The 24,161-nt window shown below is 40.8% G+C and overlaps 1 protein-coding gene across 3 annotated transcripts in view; it reads right to left on the reverse strand.

The window, feature by feature from the left end:
• The window catches only part of LOC144057027 (collagen alpha-1(XVIII) chain-like), a 33,652-nt gene extending 9,796 nt beyond the window's left edge, over positions 1 to 23,856 (reverse strand). Inside the window, exons 1-24 of one of the 3 annotated variants that reach the window (XM_077574261.1) lie at positions 23,568 to 23,856; positions 9,149 to 9,690; positions 7,903 to 7,986; positions 7,768 to 7,827; positions 7,600 to 7,675; positions 5,939 to 6,063; positions 5,840 to 5,857; positions 5,579 to 5,758; positions 5,463 to 5,489; positions 5,325 to 5,387; positions 5,166 to 5,249; positions 5,043 to 5,093; positions 3,334 to 3,474; positions 3,177 to 3,230; positions 3,055 to 3,099; positions 2,228 to 2,350; positions 1,525 to 1,590; positions 1,419 to 1,445; positions 1,224 to 1,322; positions 1,081 to 1,116; positions 926 to 1,009; positions 773 to 805; positions 654 to 689; positions 509 to 568 (exon numbers count right to left, since the gene is read on the reverse strand). In XM_077574261.1, coding sequence (XP_077430387.1) covers positions 509 to 568; positions 654 to 689; positions 773 to 805; positions 926 to 1,009; positions 1,081 to 1,116; positions 1,224 to 1,322; positions 1,419 to 1,445; positions 1,525 to 1,590; positions 2,228 to 2,350; positions 3,055 to 3,099; positions 3,177 to 3,230; positions 3,334 to 3,474; positions 5,043 to 5,093; positions 5,166 to 5,249; positions 5,325 to 5,387; positions 5,463 to 5,489; positions 5,579 to 5,758; positions 5,840 to 5,857; positions 5,939 to 6,063; positions 7,600 to 7,675; positions 7,768 to 7,827; positions 7,903 to 7,986; positions 9,149 to 9,690; positions 23,568 to 23,661 — 2,208 coding nt within the window. In that variant the 5' untranslated portion in view covers positions 23,662 to 23,856. Of the gene's footprint in view, positions 1 to 508; positions 569 to 653; positions 690 to 772; positions 806 to 925; positions 1,010 to 1,080; positions 1,117 to 1,223; positions 1,323 to 1,418; positions 1,446 to 1,524; positions 1,591 to 2,227; positions 2,351 to 3,054; positions 3,100 to 3,176; positions 3,231 to 3,333; positions 3,475 to 5,042; positions 5,094 to 5,165; positions 5,250 to 5,324; positions 5,388 to 5,462; positions 5,490 to 5,578; positions 5,759 to 5,839; positions 5,858 to 5,938; positions 6,064 to 7,599; positions 7,676 to 7,767; positions 7,828 to 7,902; positions 7,987 to 9,148; positions 9,691 to 17,117; positions 17,970 to 23,567 lie in introns of those variants that run through there. The other 2 variants (XM_077574241.1, XM_077574251.1) reach the window with 2 other exon arrangements.
• Between the last annotated feature and the right edge of the window lie 305 nt (positions 23,857 to 24,161).

The raw sequence follows: 24,161 nt of genomic DNA on the forward strand, positions 1-24,161 counted from the left end.
AATCGTAATTAATCGCATGACTTCACTAGTTAACTCGCGATTAATCACAAATTTCATATCTGTTCTAAATGTACGGCAAAAAAAATCTAGGTTTTCATACTCTTGTTAACAAAAGTGCTTTTTTTTTAACTAATATTAATAGTTCAAATGAATTTTTGATGTTTATAGCCGTCAATGGCAGTGAATGTTAAACAGGAAGTGACCACTGAGCTCAGAGTGTCATGGAGTGTCATCAGCAGGTTGCAACTGGGAGACTAAAAAAAAAGTCACGGAAAAGTAAACAAGTGGACGTCCTTGGAAATTTTCATCAATCAAACACCTGTTGTGATTTTGATTTTCAGCTTCATGTTAGACAACAGCGGGTTGTGCAAACAGTACTGAAAGTTTACAGAAGCTCAAACTCAGTTCATCTTTAAAGGATATCGTGCATTTTACGTTCATCCTGAAATTGTATCCGAAAGCGCAATGCTATATCTCGAACCTTTTAATTGAGGGTGGATTACCTTACCTTAGGGGCAAACCCTGGAAGACCACCGTCACCTTTTTCCCCCTTCGGTCCCATAGGCCCCTAAAATAAATTCAAACATGACATATGGACTCATCTCTGTTTTCTTACGTCTGACAAATGATCCTATAATTGCAGGATGACTCACAGGAAATCCTGCTTGACCCGGGATTCCTGTTCCCGTCTGACAGAAAGACAGAAAAAATAGGCGTCAACGCATTTTGACTTTGTAATATTGTTTGGTGGACAACAGCTGCATGCACTCACCTGCAACCCTTCACTCCAATCACGGTTGTCATACTACAGCAAGACATAGTTGGGTTAGTGAGTATGAAGGTGAACATACGACAAGACAAGTGTGGTGGTTAGTGAGGTGGGGGTTAGCCGGTCCCGGAGGGTTAATGATGAGCTCTGACTCACATCACCAGTCGGATAAATGATTCGCCCTGGTGGTCCCGGAGGCCCCGGAGGTCCAGGTTGGCTTCCGTCACGTCCTGGCAGACCCTGTGATGTGAACCAACATGCGGTACATTTTAGTTTTGAATCTCTTGCCAAGTATATCTTTGTTGACTTACTTGTTCCCCCTTCTCTCCTCTATCGCCCCTCAGTCCCTGAATGAAACACCGTAATTTGTTTTGATTAGGTATGTTTTTGCTCATGTCTATTGTCTACTAAAGCAGCTGCACAAAAAAAAAAGGTCATTATTCTGCCAGCTTACCAGGTTTCCGGGAAAGCCATCCAGACCTTGAATTCCAGGTGGACCTCTTGGTCCTTCGGCGCCTTTGTCACCATTGGTTCCAGGTAAACCTGGTCTGCCCTAAAAATCCAGACAATTGAACTCGGAATTGTACGAAATCTATAAAACAGCCTTATAATTGAGTTGAGGGAGAAAAGAGTTGGCAAAACGGCTTACCGGCAGACCTGGAATTCCTGGAGGACCCTGGGAAACGCGACACAATCAACATTTAATGATGGTGTTTTTGGGTGAGGCGACTGGAAGCGGAGTCATGATACAATACCTCAGGTCCTGGTGGGCCATTGATTCCTCGTGCGCCACCATTTGTCTCAAAACCCTCCCGGTCAACCTATAGATGAATTACCTTTTTGAGTGCACTCCAAAATGTACTAGCCACTTTTTATTTGTGCCAGTTAACTCATTTGCTCCCAGAAATGTATAAATACGTTGTATTTTAAATATTACCATGATCCCAAAGACATATTTATACGTTTTTTTAAATAGATTTTTTTTATGCTAGAGCATACAGAAGGCTTTGATGCAGCCATTGAACTGAAGAGAATGCATGAAGCAATGGTAGTTATTACAAAAACGGCCAGCAGGTGGCAGCAGAGTATAAGAAATCAACCAGGGCAATGTTGCAACAATCTGTTTCCGCCACTGTTTTAAATAGATTTGTGAATAATAATGAAACTTAGCTTTATTCTAATGCTAATTGCTGCAAAACGGAAGCAGATAGAAATATACTTTTTTTTCCTGATGAAAGAACAGACTCAATGATTTTATAGCAATAGAACACAAAACTTGCAAAATCAGTCAAAATCCAGTAAAATAGTCGGGAGCGAAGGGGGTTGCTTCAGTGAAAATGGCTGGGAGTGAATGAGTTAATAGTGGTGCACCTTATTCTCGGACTGATGCCAGGTGAATGTAATTAATAGAAAAAACGATTGATGACAAAGTGAGAATATTGACCCTACAATACTCACAGAGCCAAAGGGGTATGGCGGTCCAGGTGGCCCTGGTCGTCCAGGTGGGCCCATGGGACCTGGAAGCCCTGCTAGCCCAGTCTGTCCTGGCGTTCCCGGCATTCCCGGGTCACCGCGAGAACCCTGGAGTAAACAAGCATTACTTACATCCTGTTAATCACAAAGATGTTTAGGCAAATGTGGCTTTTGCAGGACATTTTGGGATGAGCTATAATGTTTGCAAGTGAACTTAATTTGACTTCTAATCTTTTGAATGCACATGTCCAACTGTTCAGTGTTTCATTACTTTTTGCACAACTTTTTATTCCATACAACAAAATTCACAACAACTGTTTGATCCATTAATCAATCAATACATTTACAAGGACGCCCACTTTGCCTTTCTTCTACTCTTCCAGTATGTCAGTATTTCTGTTGCAACCTGCTGATGACGCTGAGACATTCAAAGCTCAGTGGTCACTTGTGCCTAAGATGAACTCAATAAGGAAGTGGACTGTTCATTTATTTATGGATCAAACACCTGTTTTGAATTTTATTTATGTTCTGTTAGAGAGCAAGATGTGCAAAAATGTGCATTCAATTGCTTAGAGAAGGTCAAATTAAATTCACCTGATAAAGTTTTTAATTCATTATGGGTTCATCCTAAAATGTTACCAATAATCCTTTATTCATCCCGAGATGGCATTACTGAGATGAGAAAAACAGTAAATCACCAGAGAGACCCCTAGTACCTGCAAAGGATGACTCTCCCAAAAAGGAATACCTTTATTGGTAGTTTACTATTATTTCATTAAAACATGAAAATACTGCACATTTACATAACCCACCTTCTCTCCAGCTCCTCCATGTGAGTTAAAATCACCACAGTCACCCTATGGAGAACATTTGGAATATGTATGTTCAGATTACACGACTGAAACTGACCACATGTGTGTCATTTTAATCTAACCTTCTCTCCTCTGGGCCCAGATTGACCTGGGAGACCACGAAGCCCAGGAGAACCCTAAAACGGCACATGGGATTAAACAGCTGGAAAAAGTAGAGCTCAACACATCTGCCATGATATCCTAAATTCATTCTGGGTTAAATCACAGGTAGATACACACAGGTAGACCCGGAGCTCCGTGCCTTCCAGGTGGTCCAGGAGGTCCAAAGGCAACTGGACCATTGGATCCAAATGCAACTGATGTACCAGGGACCCCAGGTGGGCCGGGAGGGCCCGGTGGGCCTTGTGGCCCAACAAGACCCTGAATAAAAAACAAGATGATCAAAAGAACAGGATTTTAGTTGTGCAAGCATGTTACAAACTGGCTAGTGCAGGTGTCAGCAACCTTTCCTGTCAAAAGAGCCATTTTAGGCCAGATAAATAAAAAATCTGTCTGGAGATCGCAAAACATAATAATAAAAATTTATATAGCGCTTTTCTATTTACTCAAAGACGCTCCACAGTGATGGCATTATTCGTGCGCTCACACATTCACACTGTGGTGGCGGTAAGCTACTTAAGTAGCCACAGCTGCCCTGGGGCAGGCTGACCGAAGGGTGGCTGCCAGTGTGCGCCTACGGCCCCTCCGACCACCACCAAACATTCGCACCTTCCAAACACCAGTGTGAGGAGCACTGGAGGCAATGTGTGGTGTGAAGTGCCTTGCCGCTACACCCTGAGCCACGGCCACCACAAAGCATTTGAACATTGTGATGAATGAAACAGTGTGTTAGTATTAGTTAGTCTAATGTACTGAGGGTTCAAGAGCTAACTAAAGCTTCACTATAACAGAAAAATATGCAGCATCCAATGCATTTTCTTCTACCTTCTGTTTTTGGATTTTTTTTCATTATTTCATACTTCATTTTTCGTACATTTTTAGATTTTTCTCCTTTTTCTGTCAAATTCTAACTTTTGGGGCAATTTTATGGACATGTGGTAATTTTCTGCCTCTCTTTTTTCCTTTTTTGTACATTTTAGTGTACTATAGATGTTTTAATTGTTCAGCACCTTGAGTTGCATTTTAATGTATGAAAGGTGATATATAAATACATTTTTATTTTATTTCATTTTATGGCAATTTTTTTACAGCCCTTTTTGTTATCAATTTTGTGGACATATGGTAATTTGGGGGATTTCTTTTTTTTGGGACATTTTTATGGTTACTTTTTAAACATTTTGTTTTCAGTCTTTTTTAAAATAAATTTTCAGACTTTTTTGGGGGCAATTTTGTTGACATTTTATGGTAATTTTCGTGATTTCTTCTTTTGTTTTTGGACATTTTATGTATTTTTAAAATATTTTATTTTTTGCTTTAAAAAAAGAAAACAAATTTCTGACTTCTTTGTGGCATTTTTCGTGTACATTTTATGGTAATTTTCGAGATTTCTTCTTTTGTTTTTGGACATTTTATAGTTAATTTTTGAATGTTTTTGTTTCTACCTTTTCTACTAAATTCTCTGAGTTTTTGGCAATTTTATGGACATTTTACGGTAATTTTCTGCTTTTCTTCTTCCGTATTGGACATTTTATGTATTTTTAGAATATTTTATTATTTTTAATATATTTTTAGGTATTTTTTTAAAATCTATTTCCTCTATCATCTGTCTCTTTTTCTGACATTTTTTGAATATTTAATTATTATTATTTTTTTAATCATTAATTCATTTAAAGAATATTTAATCTAAAAAATACAAATAGATATGTTTAAAAAATAATTTCTACTATTTTTTATTTTTTTTAGAGATTTACAATGTGCCACAGGAGAGGGACTAAAGAGCAACATGGGTTAGTGTTCTTTGCCCTGAGTTTGACAATGACTGTGCATACCCGGATCTTCTCCCATTCTGGAAATCCTGAGCCCTCCATGTCTACAAATGTCTGTGGAAGAACACAATCAAATAAAGCAAAGTTGTTGTGATGGTGAAATGTGTCTATGAGAAATTGTAATACCGGATGATTTCCCGTCCCTGGTCCAGGAGGCCCTGGAAGTCCTGGAGGACCCCTGGGTCCAGGTTGTCCTTCGCCCCCGTCACCCTGAGGTTCCGAGGTCAAAAAGTCAATGTTGTGTGATAAAATAAAAGTTTAACTATAATTCAAAGGTAACGAAACCTTTTCCCCTTTAGCACCAGAATTTCCAGGTGTTCCTGGGAAACCCTGCGGTCCTGGAGGACCCTGAAAACAGACACATGAAACACAATTACATTTACTCTGCCAATGTATTTGTGCAGAAATACTGTCCTCACTTACAGTTTTTCCATCCTCTCCCGGGTCCCCCTGGAACATCATTTACAATCAGTGAGTTGCTTTATGTATTTATGAAGTAATGAACACTGAAATGAATCAGATTTCTGAAATTCTCTCACAGGCTCCCCATCAGCTCCCGATGGACCAGGCAATCCATCTCGGCCCGGAGATCCAGGGGGTCCGGCCGCATGCTGCATTAAAGACCCATCCCCAATATGGACTACCTCGGCTGCAGCTCCAGGGGGACCAGGGGGCCCCTGCGCACCACTCGCTCCTTTACTTCCAAAGGCTGTACTACCCTGTTGATGAGGATTATATTTATATGTGTTATGTCACTTTTCTTCTTCTGAATGTGGGAACATAATGCAAAATTCACAGACCTTATCTCCCTTTTCTCCCTAAAAAGACACAGAGTTTGATTTGGTTATAATAATGGAAATGTGCATATGATAATAAATGTGCATATTGTGACATTCCACCTTCTGTCCGCCACTTCCAGCTTGTGAGGAAAAGCCAGGGTCTCCCTTCGGCCCTACATGGCCTGCGTCCCCTCGGATGCCTTTCTCTCCTCTGTCACCTTTCTCTCCTTTAGCACCAGTTGAACCTGAAATTAGAGTGACAGTGGGCAATATTATGCATACATATTATTAGGAATATTTGATACCACTTTTTTCAGAACGACACCAGTGCGTGTATCCACCCATACCTGTATCGGAACTCGTCTATCTCTACATGTCATGCATATCGACAGCCTCAGCTACTGTACCTATTAGGGTGTGTCATTATAAATTATTGTCAATATTATATTATCAGCTTTGCTAAAACTACCAAAGCAATTAGACTTTCTTTTACTCACCACAATTGCTTCAATATGATTTACCATAAATTCCTTTAAATTCCCCATCATAGCTACCCTTGTATTTGTTTTTACTTTGATAGTTGTTTCTACCTTATTAACTCATTCACTGCCATTGACGGCTATAGACATCAAAAATTAATTTGAACTATTTCTATTAGTTTAACATTTTTTCCCCCACTTTTGTTAACAAGAGTATGAAAACCTATAAAAAAAATTATTGTACTATTAGAACAGATGAAATGTGTGATTAATTGTGAGTTAACTATTGAAGTCATGCGTTTCTACCTAATTAACTCATTCACTGCCATTGACGGCTATAGACGTCAAAAATTAATTAGAACTATTTCTATTAGTTTAACATTTTTTCCACTTTTGTTAACAAGAGTATGAAAACCTATAAAAAAAATTATTGTACTATTAGAACAGATGAAATGTGTGATTAATTGTGAGTTAACTATTGAAGTCATGCGTTTCTACCTAATTAACTCATTCACTGCCATTGACGGCTATAGACGTCAAAAATTAATAAGAACTATTTCTATTAGTTTAACATTTTTTCCACTTTTGTTAACAAGAGTATGAAAACCTATAAAAAAAAATTATTGTACTATTAGAACAGATAAAATGTGTGATTAATCGTGAGTTAACTATAGAAGTCATGCGATTAATTACAATAAAAAAATAATAATCGCCTGACGCAACTTAAAGATTATTAAAAAGTCAGGCGATTATTTTTTTTTAATCATAATTAATCGCATGACTTCACTAGTTAACTCACAATTAATCACACATTTTATATCTGTTCTATATGTACAATAAAAATATATAGGTTTTCCTACTCTTGTTTACAAAAGTACAAAAAATAATAAACTAATAGAAATAGTTCAAATTAATTTTTGACGTCTATCGCCATCAATGGCAGTGAATGAGTTAATACAAGTCTATATGTATGAATATTGCATCTGTGACCATTCGATGTTACGGGATTAATTATGGGAAGCATCTATCACTATCTATGAGGTCAACTGTCAGGATGAGAGCGAGAGCGAGAGCGAGAGAGAAGTCTCTCAACTTCATCGCATTGACTCTTTTAGTAGTGTTTTATTACCAATAATTATTACCTTAGTTGTAACCATACCATGCGAAACAATTGTCATATAACTGAGCGATGCGTCTCACAGCCTCAGCCCTTAAATAATGGAAGCAGTGCAAACATCTCAACAGGGGGAGCCATTTCACCATTCATCTGTTTTGCAAGAATAACATTCAAGCTGAAGTTACCTGTTTCTTTAACTCTGCTTCCTTTTGAGGCGATCAGTGGGGGCTCAGGCACTGGCCTGAAGGATGCAGGAGTGGTCTGGTGGTGAAATATGATCTGTTCAACTCTCCTACTCTCAAATAACAAAGGTAGATTTAAAAAAAACGAAATGGTTCACCAGGCTGACTGACCTTGACTTTGCCTCCTGTCTGCGTCCTGCTGACTTCGCCGCTGCCAAAGTCGCCAGAGGCCTGAGAGACAAGCATGGCATGTGAGCGTTCGGACGTCAGGTCTCACCGGGAGGGGGAAACTCTTGGAATACTCACGGCATCAGAGTCGTCATCGATGTCGTCACACAAGCGCTCGGCTGCCCGAGAGTTTCCCACCAGCCTCAGTTCAGCAATTTCTCCCTAAAGACATTGAAGCGGAAGTGTCAGGGAAAGGTCAGGGATCATGCATAGAGCTATGAAAAAGAAATATGCGCAAAGGGAGGAAAAAGGGGGGAATTACTGTGTCATTTATCTAAAGTGCATTTTTACATGTGTTTTATGGGGGTGGGGGGATTGAATTTTCTAATTTCACTGAATACAAGCTACTACTGCCTTTAAACTGAATTAAGTTACATTTTCTCCATCCATCCATCTTCCACTTTAAGTTAAGGGCTTTTGTGTCATGTGGTGTAACTCCAGATCCTTCGTGGCTCTTACTGAAGTCTGGAAAGATGGATAACTATTTTTTAAGACTGCTTTTGTATTTTGGAAGTAAACAGAGAAAAGAGGGGAAGCAAGGACAGACAAAAGGACTGAAAGCCTTGGGAGCAGGACAGCAAGATGGTCGAGCGATAACACGCCTCTCTCACAGTTCTAGCCCTGGGTTCCAGTCTCCTGCTTGGAAAGAAATAAAGTCATAAGTAAGGAGGAAAAAGAAGTATTGGAAGTAAAGGAATCAATGAAAAGAAAAAAGAAATTTCAAGTGAAAAAGAAGGATAAGAAAAAACAATAGTCAAGATAATCTACGGCAAAAGTGGCTAGCAAGAACTCGCTATAGCGGCTAACAAGAGCAGCTATCAAAAACTAGCTGGAGCAGGCTAACAACAGCAGCTGGCGGGAGACGCTAGCAAAAGCCAGCAAGAGCAAAGCAGAGGTAGACAAGCTGCGGGAGTCACGGGACTCAGCGACGACCACCTGTAAGCCCCCAGCTGTGGAAGGTAAGCGCAGTTCGACCCATTGGGTTCAAATCTAGCTACAAGCACCACCAGAGGTTAACTATATTTGTGATGTTCTTCTCCTTCGGGTAGCCGTAGCAGAAAAATGGCGGCGAAACAGGTCACCTTGCTGTTAGGCGTGATTAGTGATTACTAGATCTATGATGTATATATAAAAATGTATGTTGATGTGATAGAACATTGTTTTTGCATATTATTGAAATTAATAGTGTTTTTTTTAAATGAATGAATTATTAGTTCACCACTAGATGGCGATAAATAATACACACTGTCCCTATAAAGAAAACATTTAGCCAATGAGGTGGTCATAACACGCTCCATGAACATGTTAAATGTGGCCTTCTAACCTCAAACTTGTCCTCATCGGCACCCCCGGCCTGAGCAACAAAGATGCCGGCCCCTGCGTCAAGGTCCATAGGGTCCGGGGAGCGCTCAAACTTCACCACCCGTGGCACCGCCTCACAGTCGTGGTAGAAGGTCACCTGCTCCTCATAGACAGACAGCGAGAAACGGGTCCATTTGTCCACCAGGCTCGGCACATCGAAGCTGGCGGCCTCGTACGACGCCTCCGAATCCGGCTCGGTGTAGAAGAACTGCACCCTCTGGCGACCAGATTGCACGGCGCCGAGCTTGACGGCGACATACATAAGCCTCTGCGGCCCGTCGGTGATGGAGAAGAGGACGGAGGCGGCCGAAGTGGACGGCTTGATGTGAAAGAGGAGGGAGAAGTGGCGGTAGAATGGGTTGGGCACGTGGGCCAGAGCCGGCTGGCCCGACACGGCTGCAGAGGTGAAAACGTAGGCCGGGGCGCCGCCTGGCCCGATGACCCGACCGATCTCATCGGGAGGCGGATCTCCGATTAGCTGGACCAGAGACAAACTGCTCTGCTCTGCAGGGAAGGAGGAGAGAGACAAAGTTAGAACCTTGCAGTGATGTCATGTCCACAACCTTAAGCCACTGTGTCACTGTGTCAAACTCAAATCCCGGGGCCGAGATCTGGCCTGTCACATCCTTTTAAGTGGCCCATCACAACAACAGTCTCTCAGAAAATCACGCATACACTGGCATTAAAGATTTGTCTTCCGTCATTCACAATCCTGACTGCATTTCTATCCATTTCTTTCTTTACTGCACAAACATCTGCAACAAACATCAACAAGTGTGTGGTCCAAAATTACTGGCCCAGATTACCGGAAAAGTGCTGATATTACAGTTCCCATAGAACAAAATTGACTTGCGGCCAACAAGTCAAAGTCTCGCATCACAAGGGAGGAAGGTTTTGGCCCAGCAGATGCTTCCATTGGGGAGAGGGAAAGTCTGCCTTTTTGGCAGATTCATGAGAGAAACTGAAAAGTGAATTCTGTGCGTTAAGGGGCCAAAGAGGTCAGCTGTTTCCTATGGAGGACCAAAACTGCCAAATGAATCAATAAATAAATTAATTAATAAAAGTGACAATAAAAACGGATATAAAAAATATAATCCCAAAATTAAATTGAAAAAAAAAAATATATATATATATATATATATATATATCAATAGCAATATTTACTTGACTCTTGACTAATAAAAATGTCATGTCGGGTTTGTCCCCAATTCATTTTCTTATGTGAGTTACGGATTCCCACTGAGACTGAACACAAGATGCTCTTACATCATTTGGAAACTATGGAGGACCAAAACTGCCAAAATAAAAAAAAAAACACTGTAAATAAATGACTATATAAATAAATAAATAAAAGTGAAAATAAAAACGGATATAAAAAATGTAATTCATAAATTAAATCCAAAAAATAAATATGAATGGAAATAAAAACAACAAAATATAAATATATCCCTAAATAAACAAAGACAAGTAAAAATAAATGCAAAAATAAAAAAACGAGATTCAAAAAATAAAAATACATGCCGAAATAAATATCTTAATAGAATTAAATGTAAATCAATAAATAAAAACGCTCTGCTCTCACATTTATTTATTTCATGGTGGAGACGCTCTGCCAGGTCGAAACGTTATTCAAATGGGGGGGCGGTTCTCAACGTGTCTTGGGTTGGACTCCGCCGTTGCAAATTGCCTGTCATTGGTCGAGTGAACAGCTCGGCGAACAATCTTGTCCACTGTCACCTCGACTTCTTGTCTAGCAACTCAAGTCGCAAGTTGTGGTGACAGTGGACAAGATCATTGCTGGAGCTTTCCAATGCAAATCGGCGAGACTTCCTTCTTCGCCAAACCGTTCATTCGACCAATAAAAGGGAGTTTACAACCACGGAGTCCAATCTGATACGCTTAGAACCGCCCCCTCATTTGAATAACATTTCGACCTGGCAGAGCATCGCCACCATGAAATAAATTAATGTGAGAGCAGAGCAAAGCGTTTTTATTGATTTATTTACATTTAGATTTATTTCGATATTTATTTTTATATTTATTCGACATTTATTTTTATTTTCATATATATATATATATATATATATATATATATATATTTTTTTTTTTAATCTCGTCCAATTATTTTTACTTTTATTTATTTATTCAGGGATATATTTATATGTTGTTGTTTTTATTTCCATTTATATTGCGTTTTTTTAATTTAATTTTTGAATTCTATTTTCTATATCAGTTTTTATTTAAACTTTTATTCATTTATTTAGTAATTATTATTTTTTTTTATTTGAGCAGTTTTGGTCCTCCATAGTTTCCAAGTGATGTAAGAGCATCTTGTGTTCAGTCTCAGGGGGAATCCATAACTCACACAAGAAAAAAAATTGGGGGCAAACTCGACATGACATTTTCATTAGTCAAGAGTCAAATAAATATTGAGCAGCAAGTACAGAGTGGCGGAATGGTGCACAAACACACATTGACCCTGGAACATGTTTTCACACACATCGCATCTCTCATGCAAGCTATTGTCCAGTTGGTTCGGGAACAACACGTGCAGGGTGGTCCGCTCCCACTTGGCAGCACCTGCTTTCCTGCTTCGGGTTCCTGTGGTGCCGACACAGCTCCCGCAGCTGCCGGCAGAACTGTTCTGAATGAATGAACGTTCTGACTACCGCTTCAACAGCTTGCTTTTAAGGGTGGTGAAAGTTTCATGTTCATGCACATCTGGAAGTAATCCAGGGCACCGCTTGCCTCAGAGGCCCCGAGCATCAGGGATCTGCATGTCTGTGTGTTATTGTGCAACACACAATTACACACTTTTGTCATGTCATTGTTAGGGTTTGCAATCTCTTCTTGCTTTATACAAAGGGGCAACTTGTGTTACTCACTGGTGGTAAGTTACTGTAAGTAGATTTCTCAAACATCTGTACTTAATTTGTGTATTTATTTTTCTGATACATTTTTTTATTTTACAACTTGGAGGAACCTTAATGAGCATTAACGACAATGGCAGAAAAATTGGACAAGCAAGATATTTCCCATTCATGGCTTCATTTAATTAGATATTTCTATATTGTTTTACACATGCAGAAAATGTCAGTTCAGTTCTGCAGCAAAGCTGTGTCCAGTGATTTTTTTCTTCTTCACCCTATTCAGTGATTTGTTTCCAAATCATTATACTGTACTTGTTTCAAGATAATTGCTGAAAAACTTGCAGACCAATGGCTGTGCAATATTCAGTTGTGGAGATGTATTGAATTGTTTTTCCGATTTTTGGGGAAACTCATCATTTCTACCACTACAATATGCGGTTAGCTAGAGCTAACTAGCATAGCTATACCTACATAGCAAAAATGCATTTTCATGCGACAAATTACAATTTACAAAACAACTTTTTGTCGTTGATTTAATTTCTAGTTATGTATTTTGTGTTATTCAGGCTAGGGTATGAAATGCAAAATCATTGTTAATTAGCATAAGCATGTGCTCAAATGTCTGCCATATAGTTTAGCCACATGCTAAACTACAATATGCAGTTAGCTAGAGCTAGCTAGCATAGCTATACCTACATGGCGAAAATGCATCTTCGTGCGACAAATTACAATTTACAAATCAACTTTTTGTCATTAATTCAATTTCTAGTTATGTATTTTGTGTTATTCAGGCTAGGGTATGAAATTCAAAATCATTGTTAATTGGCATAAGCATGTGCTCAAATGTCTGCCATATAGTTTAGCCACATGCTAAACTACAATATGCAGTTAGCTAGAGCTAGCTAGCATAGCTATATCTACGTAGCAAAAATGCATTTTCATGCGACAAATTACAATTTACAAAACAACTTTTTGTCGTTGATTTAATTTCTAGTTATGTATTTTGTGTTATTCAGGCTAGGGTATGAAATTCAAAATCATTGTTAATTGGCATAAGCATGTGCTCAAATGTCTGCCATATAGTTTAGCCACATGCTAAACTACAATATGCAGTTAGCTAGAGCTAGCTAGCATAGCTATATCTACGTAGCAAAAATGCATTTTCATGCGACAAATTACAATTTACAAAACAACTTTTTGTCGTTGATTTAATTTCTAGTTATGTATTTTGTGTTATTCAGGCTAGGGTATGAAATGCAAAATCATTGTTAATTAGCATAAGCATGTGCTCAAATGTCTGCCATATATTTAGCCACAGGCTAAATAACATGTCCCACCGCGTTTAATAAATATTTAACGCTCCGAAAAGTGTCTCTGCTAAGTGGAACTACACACCAACACAACACCAAGTGAGGCGGCGTAGGTCTGTATTTATTATTTTTTATTATTATTATTATAATTAATAAACAATAAAAAATAATTATATTATTCTTATTATTATTTATTACTTATTTATTTATTATGTAGGTCTGCGGCATCCTGAAGCCTATAGCCCGCAAGCTAGCTAGTCCCTAGCGCTTTATAGTTGATATAGTCCAGTCACCGGAGGATTTAAGCAGATACATTTTGGGGGCTCAAATATACAGATGTGTAGGCATAAGAACGATGCTAGTTTGATTGACAGTTGAACAGGGCGTGGTTTCAGTGCATTGAGAAGCTTCTGAGAGCTGAGAAAAGGGGTTGATTTGTCATGATTTTGGGAAGTATATTTTGGGAAGTGCATTTCAAAAATTTTACTTAAGGAGTTGAAACAGTACTCTTTGACCACTTTTTTTTTTTTCCACACACGTTTCTGAACTTCTACTTAAGTACGCAGTGTGAGACCTTTTGCCACTCTGTTACGGGTATCAGCCGTTAAGATTGAATAAGGCTCCTCACATGACAGATGGAAGCTGGTATGACATGCACAAATGGCAACTCATCGCAACATTCGCCCAGATGTTCCCTGCTGGCTTCTTGCCTCGAAACAACCACACACTGTATATTTCCCAGCAAACAAAGTGACCTCATTGCTCCTGCGGATGACATGAGGACCATGTTTCAGTTATTCAGCGCCTGTGGAACAACTGGCAGCAGCGCTGGGAGACGGACGGATGGATGGGCAGATGGAGGCGAAGGAAGGAAATGCTTGTCAGATGTGCATGGGAAAGCGGACCGCAGGGGACCTGAGGCGCACACGGACCAATATGGCCGACTGTGGAACTAATGCGTTTCAGCAGGGGCAAAGGAAATGAACTCCAAGAAATGTTTTATTGCACTCCCACAAACACAAACTATCTTATCAGCTTGATCCCCGAATGAGAAGCGGCAGATGAACCAAGTAATGGTCATTAGCGATACATGAACTTCTAATGTTTTGTTAAACGGGCTGACCCGCATTAACACGCCTCCAGGGACTAAAACCAACTGGATTTGGCTGGTCTTGGGGGATTGTCTACCAGCTGTGACAGCCATCAGATGTTCATTCATGTTTGAACAACTTGAGAGAAAATTAAAATCGACTGATGGAGGATCAGTGAGCTCAGACGTGCAAGATTTGAACACAGCTTCTCTTTTTACTCCAAGCACAAATACACTTGCCTGAGACTATTTGATCAAGTTACTCCGAGTCCTCACTCTAGGAAACAAAGGAAACCCTGAAGATTTTATATGACTGGTTATATGCCTGCAAAATATCCAAATAGCCTCCAAGATCAGAGATCATTAAAAAGGCTCAAAAAGTCATTTAAATGTGAACTTGTGCATATTTTTGGAATTGCCACACTATGTAACAAGGGTGATTTCCCAGTGACATAAAAGTCCCTTTCACACTCTCACTGACTGCTCCTCTTCTTCCTCTTTAATTACGACAAGACGAGCTACTGGTTCGGCATGGGTGTGCAAATGGCCGTGATCTTTGCACCTCTGGTGGGCCTTTTAGGAGGCCCCGTCTAATCCTAATCACAAAGATCCCTTGTTACAAGCTATGACGATGTCAGCCTCCCTCCCGCACAGAGGACGCATTTTCCCACCCACAAATGCCACGATAAATGCCACCCGCTGCCACCCCTCCCATCACAGATGCCCCGATTGTTCCCTTTTTGTGTGACAGACTATGGCGAAAATCTGCTTGTCTGGAAAGATCCACGCAATGATAAAAAATTGAGGAACAATATGTCCTGGAAAGTCAAAACCTTCAGTTTTCGGGCAACTGCATTCGTAGTGTAGTTCTTATCGAAATATACACAAAATGTGTTCTTAAAATGTACAACTTGCTTTGAGGCACTGGGTTAAAAGTACATTTTTAGAAATCCAAAGTGGGCCGGTGCGACGAACATGCAACAATGACGATTGCATGCAGCAGCAGTGAGGCCTTCATGCAACAAACACAAAGCTGTGAATAAGTCAGCCTGCAAAGCAAATACACGCTACTCACAAAATGCTGGGGATATTCAGCTTGCTGGATTACCCTAAAATGCACTTAAACCTTTTACCCTGATAAGTTTATTTGACCTTCTCTAAACTTTAGAGCTGTTTAATGTTTCACAAGCCTCCACACAAGTCTTTGTGGAGCAGTTTTGCTAATCAATGACTTCATTTGAGGAGCAACCTTCTAATGTTGGGGAGCAATTTTTGGCAGGTTCACCCCAGAGACCTGAAGCAAGGGTTTTATTAAACAATAAAAAAATACGACGATATAACGAATGAACAATTGGTTTTAGATATTTTTTTGAAAAATGATTGCTTAAATTTACATTGTGTGTAACTGGCAGCAAAATTTCAGTTTGAACTTAGTAGTTTTGTTTGTTTGTTTTTTTGTGTGGTGTAATGAATAAAAACATTTTTTAATTGTCTATTTTACTGTTCAAACTTGTATACTCTCCACTTAAATGCGGTTATAGCCAGAAAAAAAGTGTACTTCATCACCCAAGTATTTAATTCCGGTATTAAACGATTAGAAGTCGATCTTAGGTTAGCTTAGCAATTAGCATCAGTTCTAGATTTTTCCCCATCATCCCTTCAGGACAATATTTGTCAGATGTGTAGCTTATTTTCCGCCTTGGTGGCGATGAGTTCCGACTCATGTTTAGCCACGCTAGTTGCTAGCCGAAGTTGGTTGCTAGCTAGCTGTTGCGTCTTAAGTAGTACAGTAACAAGTTTGCCATGATCCCCTCCTACCCGCCCACGTATGTCCAGCCTGGAAAAACTTTTTGGGACACTCTGGCTGGATCAGTTATCGGAAGAAAAAAAAAACAGTGATTCTCAGTTTTGCTATTCTTTGTGTTTTGATGAGGCGTAAAATGATCATTTTGTCATTTTGCATTTTGCATTAATAGTAAAAAAAAAATACTAATTTTGATTTGCAAACTGCGATATGAAACCACTTATTATGAACCTTAATATTTTTCGCAGAACTTGCTGTTCTCTAACAAGGAGTTAAAAATGTACTAAAGGTGTTTGATCATCCAGGAATCATTAAGTGCTGTTCACATTTTTACTTCATGAGAATAAGATATCGCCAAACAATCGACCACCATTCCGAGGCTAACAGGAAGTGGCCACTGAGCTTATTAGCATGTCACTGAATATCATCAGCAGGTCGCAAATGGATATAGAAAGACAGGAAGAGTCATAGTAATGGACGCTAATGTCCTTAAAATTTAATTATTTTTTTAAAAACCTGTAAAGTGACATTTTAGGTTCATTGAGAAAACTTCACCCAAAGGCTGAATAATCAACTTTTGTGAGTAGTGTACTTTAGCTTATACTTTACTGCTTTCAATGAAAATCAGTCTGCAGCTATGATGTAAAACTGGAAGCAATGAAAGCAGACATTGTCACCTGGAAGACACAACTAAGGTGGCATGATGACCTGCGGCAACATCAAGGTGTGAAAAAAGTTCAGCTGTTGCATCACCAGAGCAGCTAAAAACATGCAAAGTCACGTTTTAAGCCCAAAAAGCAACAATCTGCGCTCAAGCGGACTGACGAAGCGGCACACAGAATGCGGTTCACGGTTACCTTCCGAGTAACTAACAGACACGCACGCAGGGCGCTCCGGCTCCCGCGCCCCGACAGGCAGGAGGCCACAGTTCACCGGAAGCTCGGCACCGTCCAGCGACGGCCGGCAGCTGTCCTGCACTTGGTGGCAAAAGCTGCGGCAGGGCAGACGCAAGGGTGCGGAGGTGGGCGAGGGGCACCCGGGCACCAGCAGGAGGCACAGGAACCACTCTATGCGCCGGTGACAGCCCGCCCGGGTCAGCCTCGCCCACTCCTGCAGGGCCGCCTCCACCTGCTCCACAGACGTGTGGTTGAAAAAATTGGGCAACGTGAAGAACTGCGGGCGTTTTCCGGAGCACATGTGCCAACCAGACGGCACGGGGAGGCAAAGTGGATCAGAAGTCACGTTGATCACATCGGTTAAATTACTTGGAAGGATGATCGACTCGACACCGGACCCAAGATCTTGCCTGGACCCCGATCCTGATCCGGATGCATCACCTTCCCAAATTCCAGACCCTTCCTCCCCTCTCCCCCCTCTCAACCCATCAATATTACCCGTCGCGTTAGGTTCAGCGTTGTCCACCTTCGGGGAACCTTGAGTGGTTTTAGGACTCGTGGTCACATCCCACGCCTTGACCAAGTTCCGGATCCCAGTGGACACGTTGATGATTTCTTCTCCAACCCCCGACAAATCCTCATCCTCCTCGTTCACCTTCTTCGTGCCACCTGCTGTGGTGGCTTCTGTCGGGGGCAGCGCGGTGGCGGTGGCGGTGGCGGTGGTCGGCTGCGGGTCAGCGTGCCAGAACCAGGCCTCCAAGCCTCCAACACACAGAGCCAGGAGCAAGATCCTCAACATAGTGCTCGACGCCTCGCCAGTCTAAGGTCCGAATGTTCTGTGCTGGTACTTGCATGCACAGTTGAAGTCAAGTTAGTCCAGAACAATGATGTCAAAATGCTTCCAGCTTGCGGATCTTCCCACTGGAAGGGCACACCCCCCCTCACGAAAAAGCACTAAACATGGTTCGAGGGGGACGCACATGAGGAGGTTTGCTTTGACCGTGGTCACTCACATCTTTGGCGACGCCCTAAAACCCCTCCTCTCCATCTTCCTATGCTCTTCATCTTCATGGAGTGATGAGAGGCTGCAGAGGCAATTTCACTTTCCACGCGTTCATGAAACACCTCAATGGATTGTAACTTAATCGTTCATTTAACGAGAGAACACGGTTTGCCGAAGGGCCGACGCTGTGCTGTGGAATGAATTGAGTGGTTGAAATGCAGAATGTGAGAATTGAAGTCGGTCAAAATTGGTTAACTCTTTGCCAGACGTTTTCAGAAAAGGGATGCCGTGGGTGCCAGCAGATTTAAGCATTTTTGACTGATCTTTCAAGGTCCACAGAAAATTATGTGTTTGGACTATGGAAACACACATACTACCAAAATAAGATTGGACTCTCATCTTTCATCAGAAAAAAAAAGTTTGTTTCTACCTTATTCCGTTTTTCAGTAATCCACAATAGAAAATGGTTAGTTTCACCTCTGTTTTGAAAAAAACGTCTTTTAACGTCTTTGGCACTCCATAGGATTTTACTAAACGTTATTTAACGTTTTTGGCAGTCAAAGAGTGGAAAGAGGAGGTAAAGAAGTAAAATATGTCTTAATTTGGGAATTTCAGGAATGAGAATAGTTCCAAAAATGCCCAGAATGCGCAGAAGAATTTGAAGTTGGATTGGCTTGAATAGGTCATGAAATGTGGAAGTAAGTATGTTAATATTTAACATTTAAAACTTGAGAATTTTATTGTGAAATTTGCAGACTTTTACTGTGAACAAATAAAGAATACAGTAAATGTGGTCATCTTGAAATAGGGAAAATTCCCAAGATATTTTGAATGAGAACTTTTTGAAGTTGGAATTGTTTAAATCGGTCAAGAGATCTGGAATACTGAATGCTACAAGATCCTGGAAATTTGAAAACATTTTTGCATGAAAAGAAAATTTTTGGGGAATTGAGGATTCTTGGAATGTGTCAATTTCCCAAAATGTTCTAAATGAGCTGAACAGTTTGAATTTGGAATTGGAAAACGTGGATCTTTTAACTGAACGCTTCATACGCTTGAATGTTTCTGGAATTTGGAAATGAGGAATTTGGGGGGGAAAATTTTTTGGAATGTGGAACTTTTGTGAATATACATACTTCAGAAAAGTTTGAATGGTTTGAGCCAGCATAAAAATGTGGAAGGAGCAGAATGGGAAAAAAAAAAGTGGGGAGAAGAGTAATAAAAAGTTTTTGGGGTGTCGAATAACAAATGTGGGGACATGAGAGCTTATGACTGATGAAAGTTGAGAGAGTGAGGCTACAAGGGGAAGGGGTAGTGAGGAAGTGTGTGTGTGTGTTGGACTGTGTGGATGGGGGTTGGGGGTGGGAACAAGGGGTGGAAGTCCGATGGGATGTTCTCATAATCCCCTCCCTAGCAAGCCTGTTACCTCATTGCAGAAAATCCCCAGATTGGTTTCCATTTCCAGGTTCTCACAGAGGACCGATAAGGAAAAAGGATGCAAGGAGGGAAACCCCTCACCCCACCCCACCCACACAGAGCCCCCAGTGCCCCCATCAAGCCGCCTCATCTGCCAAGTTAGAACATCCAGCTGTTCCACATTCCAGCCTTCACATCTCCCACGCCACATCACATTCGGAGACATTTTGCTCATGTGTGCGCTGTGAAGCCCGTTTGAAGAATTCGAACATGACAGCTCTGTGACCTGCATAGAGTTACGAAGCCACCTGGGCCGCTCGTTTCCGACCATTCACTTGCATATTCAGCCTCATAAGGTGAATTCCGCAGCAGAGGTTCACACCCTGCAGCTGCACTTTTAACTCCAGAGGGAATACAAGTCCAGCGATGCCTTAGGATACGAGTTGGAATCATTTTGTGACCATGCTCATAACTCAAAAAACACCCGTATCCTAAATCATCTATCCCCTTTTGAAATGAATGAATGCCCCAAGAAGAAATCACAGGCTGATCAAATGCATATTTTCTACGGTGTATTTTTGCACTCGAGCCAGACATGTTTTTAGTGCATCCGTATTCATGTGTGCGCTACAAACATACTTTTTTTTTTTCCGTTAGTCCCCAGACAAGTGTACCCCAGCTCTGGAGAAATGATGTTGCCATGGTGATTGGTTGAGGCTAGGTTAGGTTTTCAGATTTAGTGACTCCCTTGCTGATAGTTTAGCACAGATGACTGCTCCTTACACACGTCCTCGTCTTTACCTCCCTTCTCAGTGTATTCATTGCAGAACAAACATCAGGATGAAATCATAAGTGTGTGTGGGGGGGGGGGTGCACGCTACAATGCACGTCTTACACATTTGGCGTCCACGCGACTGCAACACACGATTACGCAATTTTAAGGATGAAAAGTGTTTCATTTATGCAAATTACCAGGTCATGTCTTTGACAGCAGTACGCCAGTTTGCCAACAGGGGGCAGCAGTACAACGTCTAAATACAACCGACTCATATTGAACCATCATTCATAATACTGTAGGCCTACATACTATTTGTGATCTTTCTGTTTGTAGCCGCCAGCTAATCAATATGGAAAGCCGTTTGGGAATTGATTCTATATCCTTGGGATCCAGCGTAACAACTAGCATGCCCTTTGTAGCAGAACTACACGCACACTTGTAGAATGACTGTTGAAAAATTGCTCAAATGTTTTACTGTTACTAGTTACTACTACTGTTATAAAATTCTACTGTAAACATTTAGCACAGATGTCAACTAGCACACATTTTGGCCTCACAACACTTAATTGTCTGATTAGAGAGGCCAAAAAGTGTACAAGTAGGTGGTCCTTAAGCTGTATATAGAATATTGAATAAATGCAAAAGGCCGTTTGCACTTTCATTCACCACGTCAGAATTGAAAATACGTATTTGGTTCAATTGTGCTTATGAGTTCACATTGTGAACATTCTCCTATGAAAGCACTGTAATGCTCAAGCAAGCACAAAACAAGTTGAGCTGTGGAGTCAATGCCGTTATAGACTTGCTCTTGTCACGTGCCTGGAATTCCTCGAAACAAAGACGTGAAATTGACGCCGTTGGGTAACTCAGTAGAACTCAATACTGCTAACACTCCTCCGCCATTCATGTAAGACGATCCGTGTCATGGCGCGCTCATAATAGGCAACAATGTGAGTGAGTGAGTCGATGTCTGAGGAATTCAATATGCTAACTCGACATCTGCCTTATTTCATACACTTCATATAGTCTATGTATAATCCATCATTGGGTTATCAGGGTTTTTCATGGCTCTAATTGAGGCAGAGGTGGTATCACCCTGACTATGATGCGCGACTACCGATACCAGGTATCGGTGCCAATACCAGTCCTTTTTTAAGGTATCGGTACTCGCAGCGGTGACCAATACCATTATGGGCCGCCCTCCTGCAACCATTTTACCATCAGGGACTAGAAATTATATGAATACAAAGTTGCCATTTTTAACTACAATCATTAAAAATGCATCCACTAGTACATATTGAATTGTAAATATAGTTCAGCGTTGTTGTAAAACACGATCATGTTTATTGTATATACTGTGTTTTTATTGATATGGCGCAACACTGCAACTGCAGTTCAAATGCGTTCCTGCCGAGCTCAATCAACACAGCTGGAGCGCTGGAGGTGGCAAGCAAATTAGGTGGAGGTGGCCGCCTCGGAATTTTGTACACAGGAAAAACCCTGGTTATACAACTAGGCAATAATATTGTACTTCCCTCTTTGTATTTTCTATCCATGCAGAATCGATTGTGTGAATTTTGCTAGCTTATTAACACCTTGAAGAAACAGGTCAAATGAAGGGTTTAGGCTAGTTTGTAAAAGTGGTTAAACCTAGTAGCCCCAAAAATAAATAAGCCCATGTTGCAGTATGTGATATTGATGGCTCACAATGTTCGGCGCCACTGGCTCAATTTAGACTGCAAACAGCAGCTATTATTCTACAGAAGGAGACATTAAAGCCCACCAAAGATAAATGCTGATTAGAACGTAAAAACATCTATTGACAAGATAGCAGCAAGACAGCATAGCCAACATAAGCAGTGCTACAATCGGATTGGGGATAACTTGAGAAGAGAACAAGGCAAGCGTGTAAGTCAATAAGAGGCGAGCAGCTTAAAGCAACCGCTATCCTTCGCAGCAGCTGGAAAACAAAACATGGCCAGTCCCACAGAAACACCTTGAGATGGCAGATGTGATAGGACGAAATGCAAGATGGAGAACAAAACACCCTTTCAACCCTTCCGCTCTTTGCCTGTCATGGGCAAATTGCAGAAAACACTGCATTTTTTACCAGTCAGCATCTTTCAAATTCAATTCATATGCGAGAGAATGTACAGCAACAATTCACTTACGAGCAAATACTGCACTTGGTTATTAGGCGATTGTTTTGTCTTCTCTGCTAAAATGTAGTCCTGTACATGCAACAATTATATTTGTTTAATTAATTAATTTAATTTAATTGATGGATAAATGCTGTATTGATCATTTGTTCATTGTGCGAAAGGAAGAGTGCATTTTCCTACTCTCGCAAGCCTCAAATTTACCCTTCAAGCTCCCACATGTCCCAGAATGCCTTTCAAAGACAAACTAAACATGCACACCAACTCTGCGTGTGTCTGAGTGTGTGCACGGCTGCACGAGTGTCTGTATTCCCGCTGGGAGGGACAAACAAGCCCCCGAGAGGGGAAAATCTAAGCAAACCAGCAGATCTCAACCTGTAAAACCCCCTTTGCACCTTCCGGCTGTATCGGATCTGTAGTGAAATCCTAAGTGGTGATGCATACAACATCTGGAACAAGAACAAGAACAGGCCCACACTCACACGCAGGTACAAAAGCATCGCAGATGAGTGCTGGATCGGATTAAGATCCTGCTTGGATTGCATTTGAGCAAAGAAAACAAAGCACAATTGGAAGGATAAAGAGGATGCTTGGAGATATTGAGAACACACGCACAATGTAAGTGTTCGATGGACACCCGGAGAATACCCACAAAATAGCAAGAAAAGCATACAAATCTACACAACCAAGAATATCGATATAAATATTCATATACACAATTACACATATAGGTGCCACTCAACAAATTTGGAATATTGTCTTTTTTTTTTTTAAGAAGTTCCAAAAGTTAAACTCCATACTTGTACAGAAAAAGATCTTCAGAAGGTCAATTCCTACCTAAATTCTGTAATAAATTACTTTCTTTTTTAATTGTTTTCATTTGCTATAAGCAATCATCAAAATTATGCACACTAAAATCATGAACTACTTTCTTCTGTGTGTTGTGAATCTACAAGTATACACGGTTTACACGCACCAATACGCAAATGTACCCGAATGTATAGTTTTGCTATTAAAAAAATAATAAATAAAATCTCAATGCAAATGAAATTTACCTGTGTACTGGGTGTGTACCCTGTGGAGCCCCAATAGCAGGATGATGATGATGGAACAGGTCTGCAGGGTCAACCACCTGCTGCGTCCAAACATTATTGCAGCCACTTCAATTCTAGGGGTTTCCCCCCCGCCCAGAGAGAAGAAAAAGGACCTGCTGTCAGAAAAGTGGGGGAGGACGTCCGATCATCCCCGGCTGACTGTTGAGCAGTTTCTGGGGAGAAATAAATCACACAAAGCTTTTCCTCGACCCTGCGTCCACCGATGCAGGTTGAGCTCACCACACTTAGACGCAACAGTGTCAAGTTGAAGTCGTATGACAACTTCCGTTTTTTGTTTTCAAAGTAAAGGTCCAATTGTCAGCGGCTGTCGCCGAAATGCAACTCGTCAAATGTAGACGTTTCATTTGAAAGTGGGGGGCTGGCTGATAATAGGAAGCTTCTTTACACGTACTCACAAAAGTTTATGATGAAACTAAAATGTACTATAAACCTTTATAAGGTCAACTTAATTTTTTATTTGTTCAACTTTTGAATACACGATGGAACGTTTCTGTACTTTCTGCACAACTTGCTGTTCTCTAACAATGATCTGAA

This window comes from Vanacampus margaritifer, chromosome 1 (assembly GCF_051991255.1).
Source record: "Vanacampus margaritifer isolate UIUO_Vmar chromosome 1, RoL_Vmar_1.0, whole genome shotgun sequence".
NCBI classification, from domain to species: Eukaryota; Metazoa; Chordata; class Actinopteri; order Syngnathiformes; family Syngnathidae; genus Vanacampus; species Vanacampus margaritifer.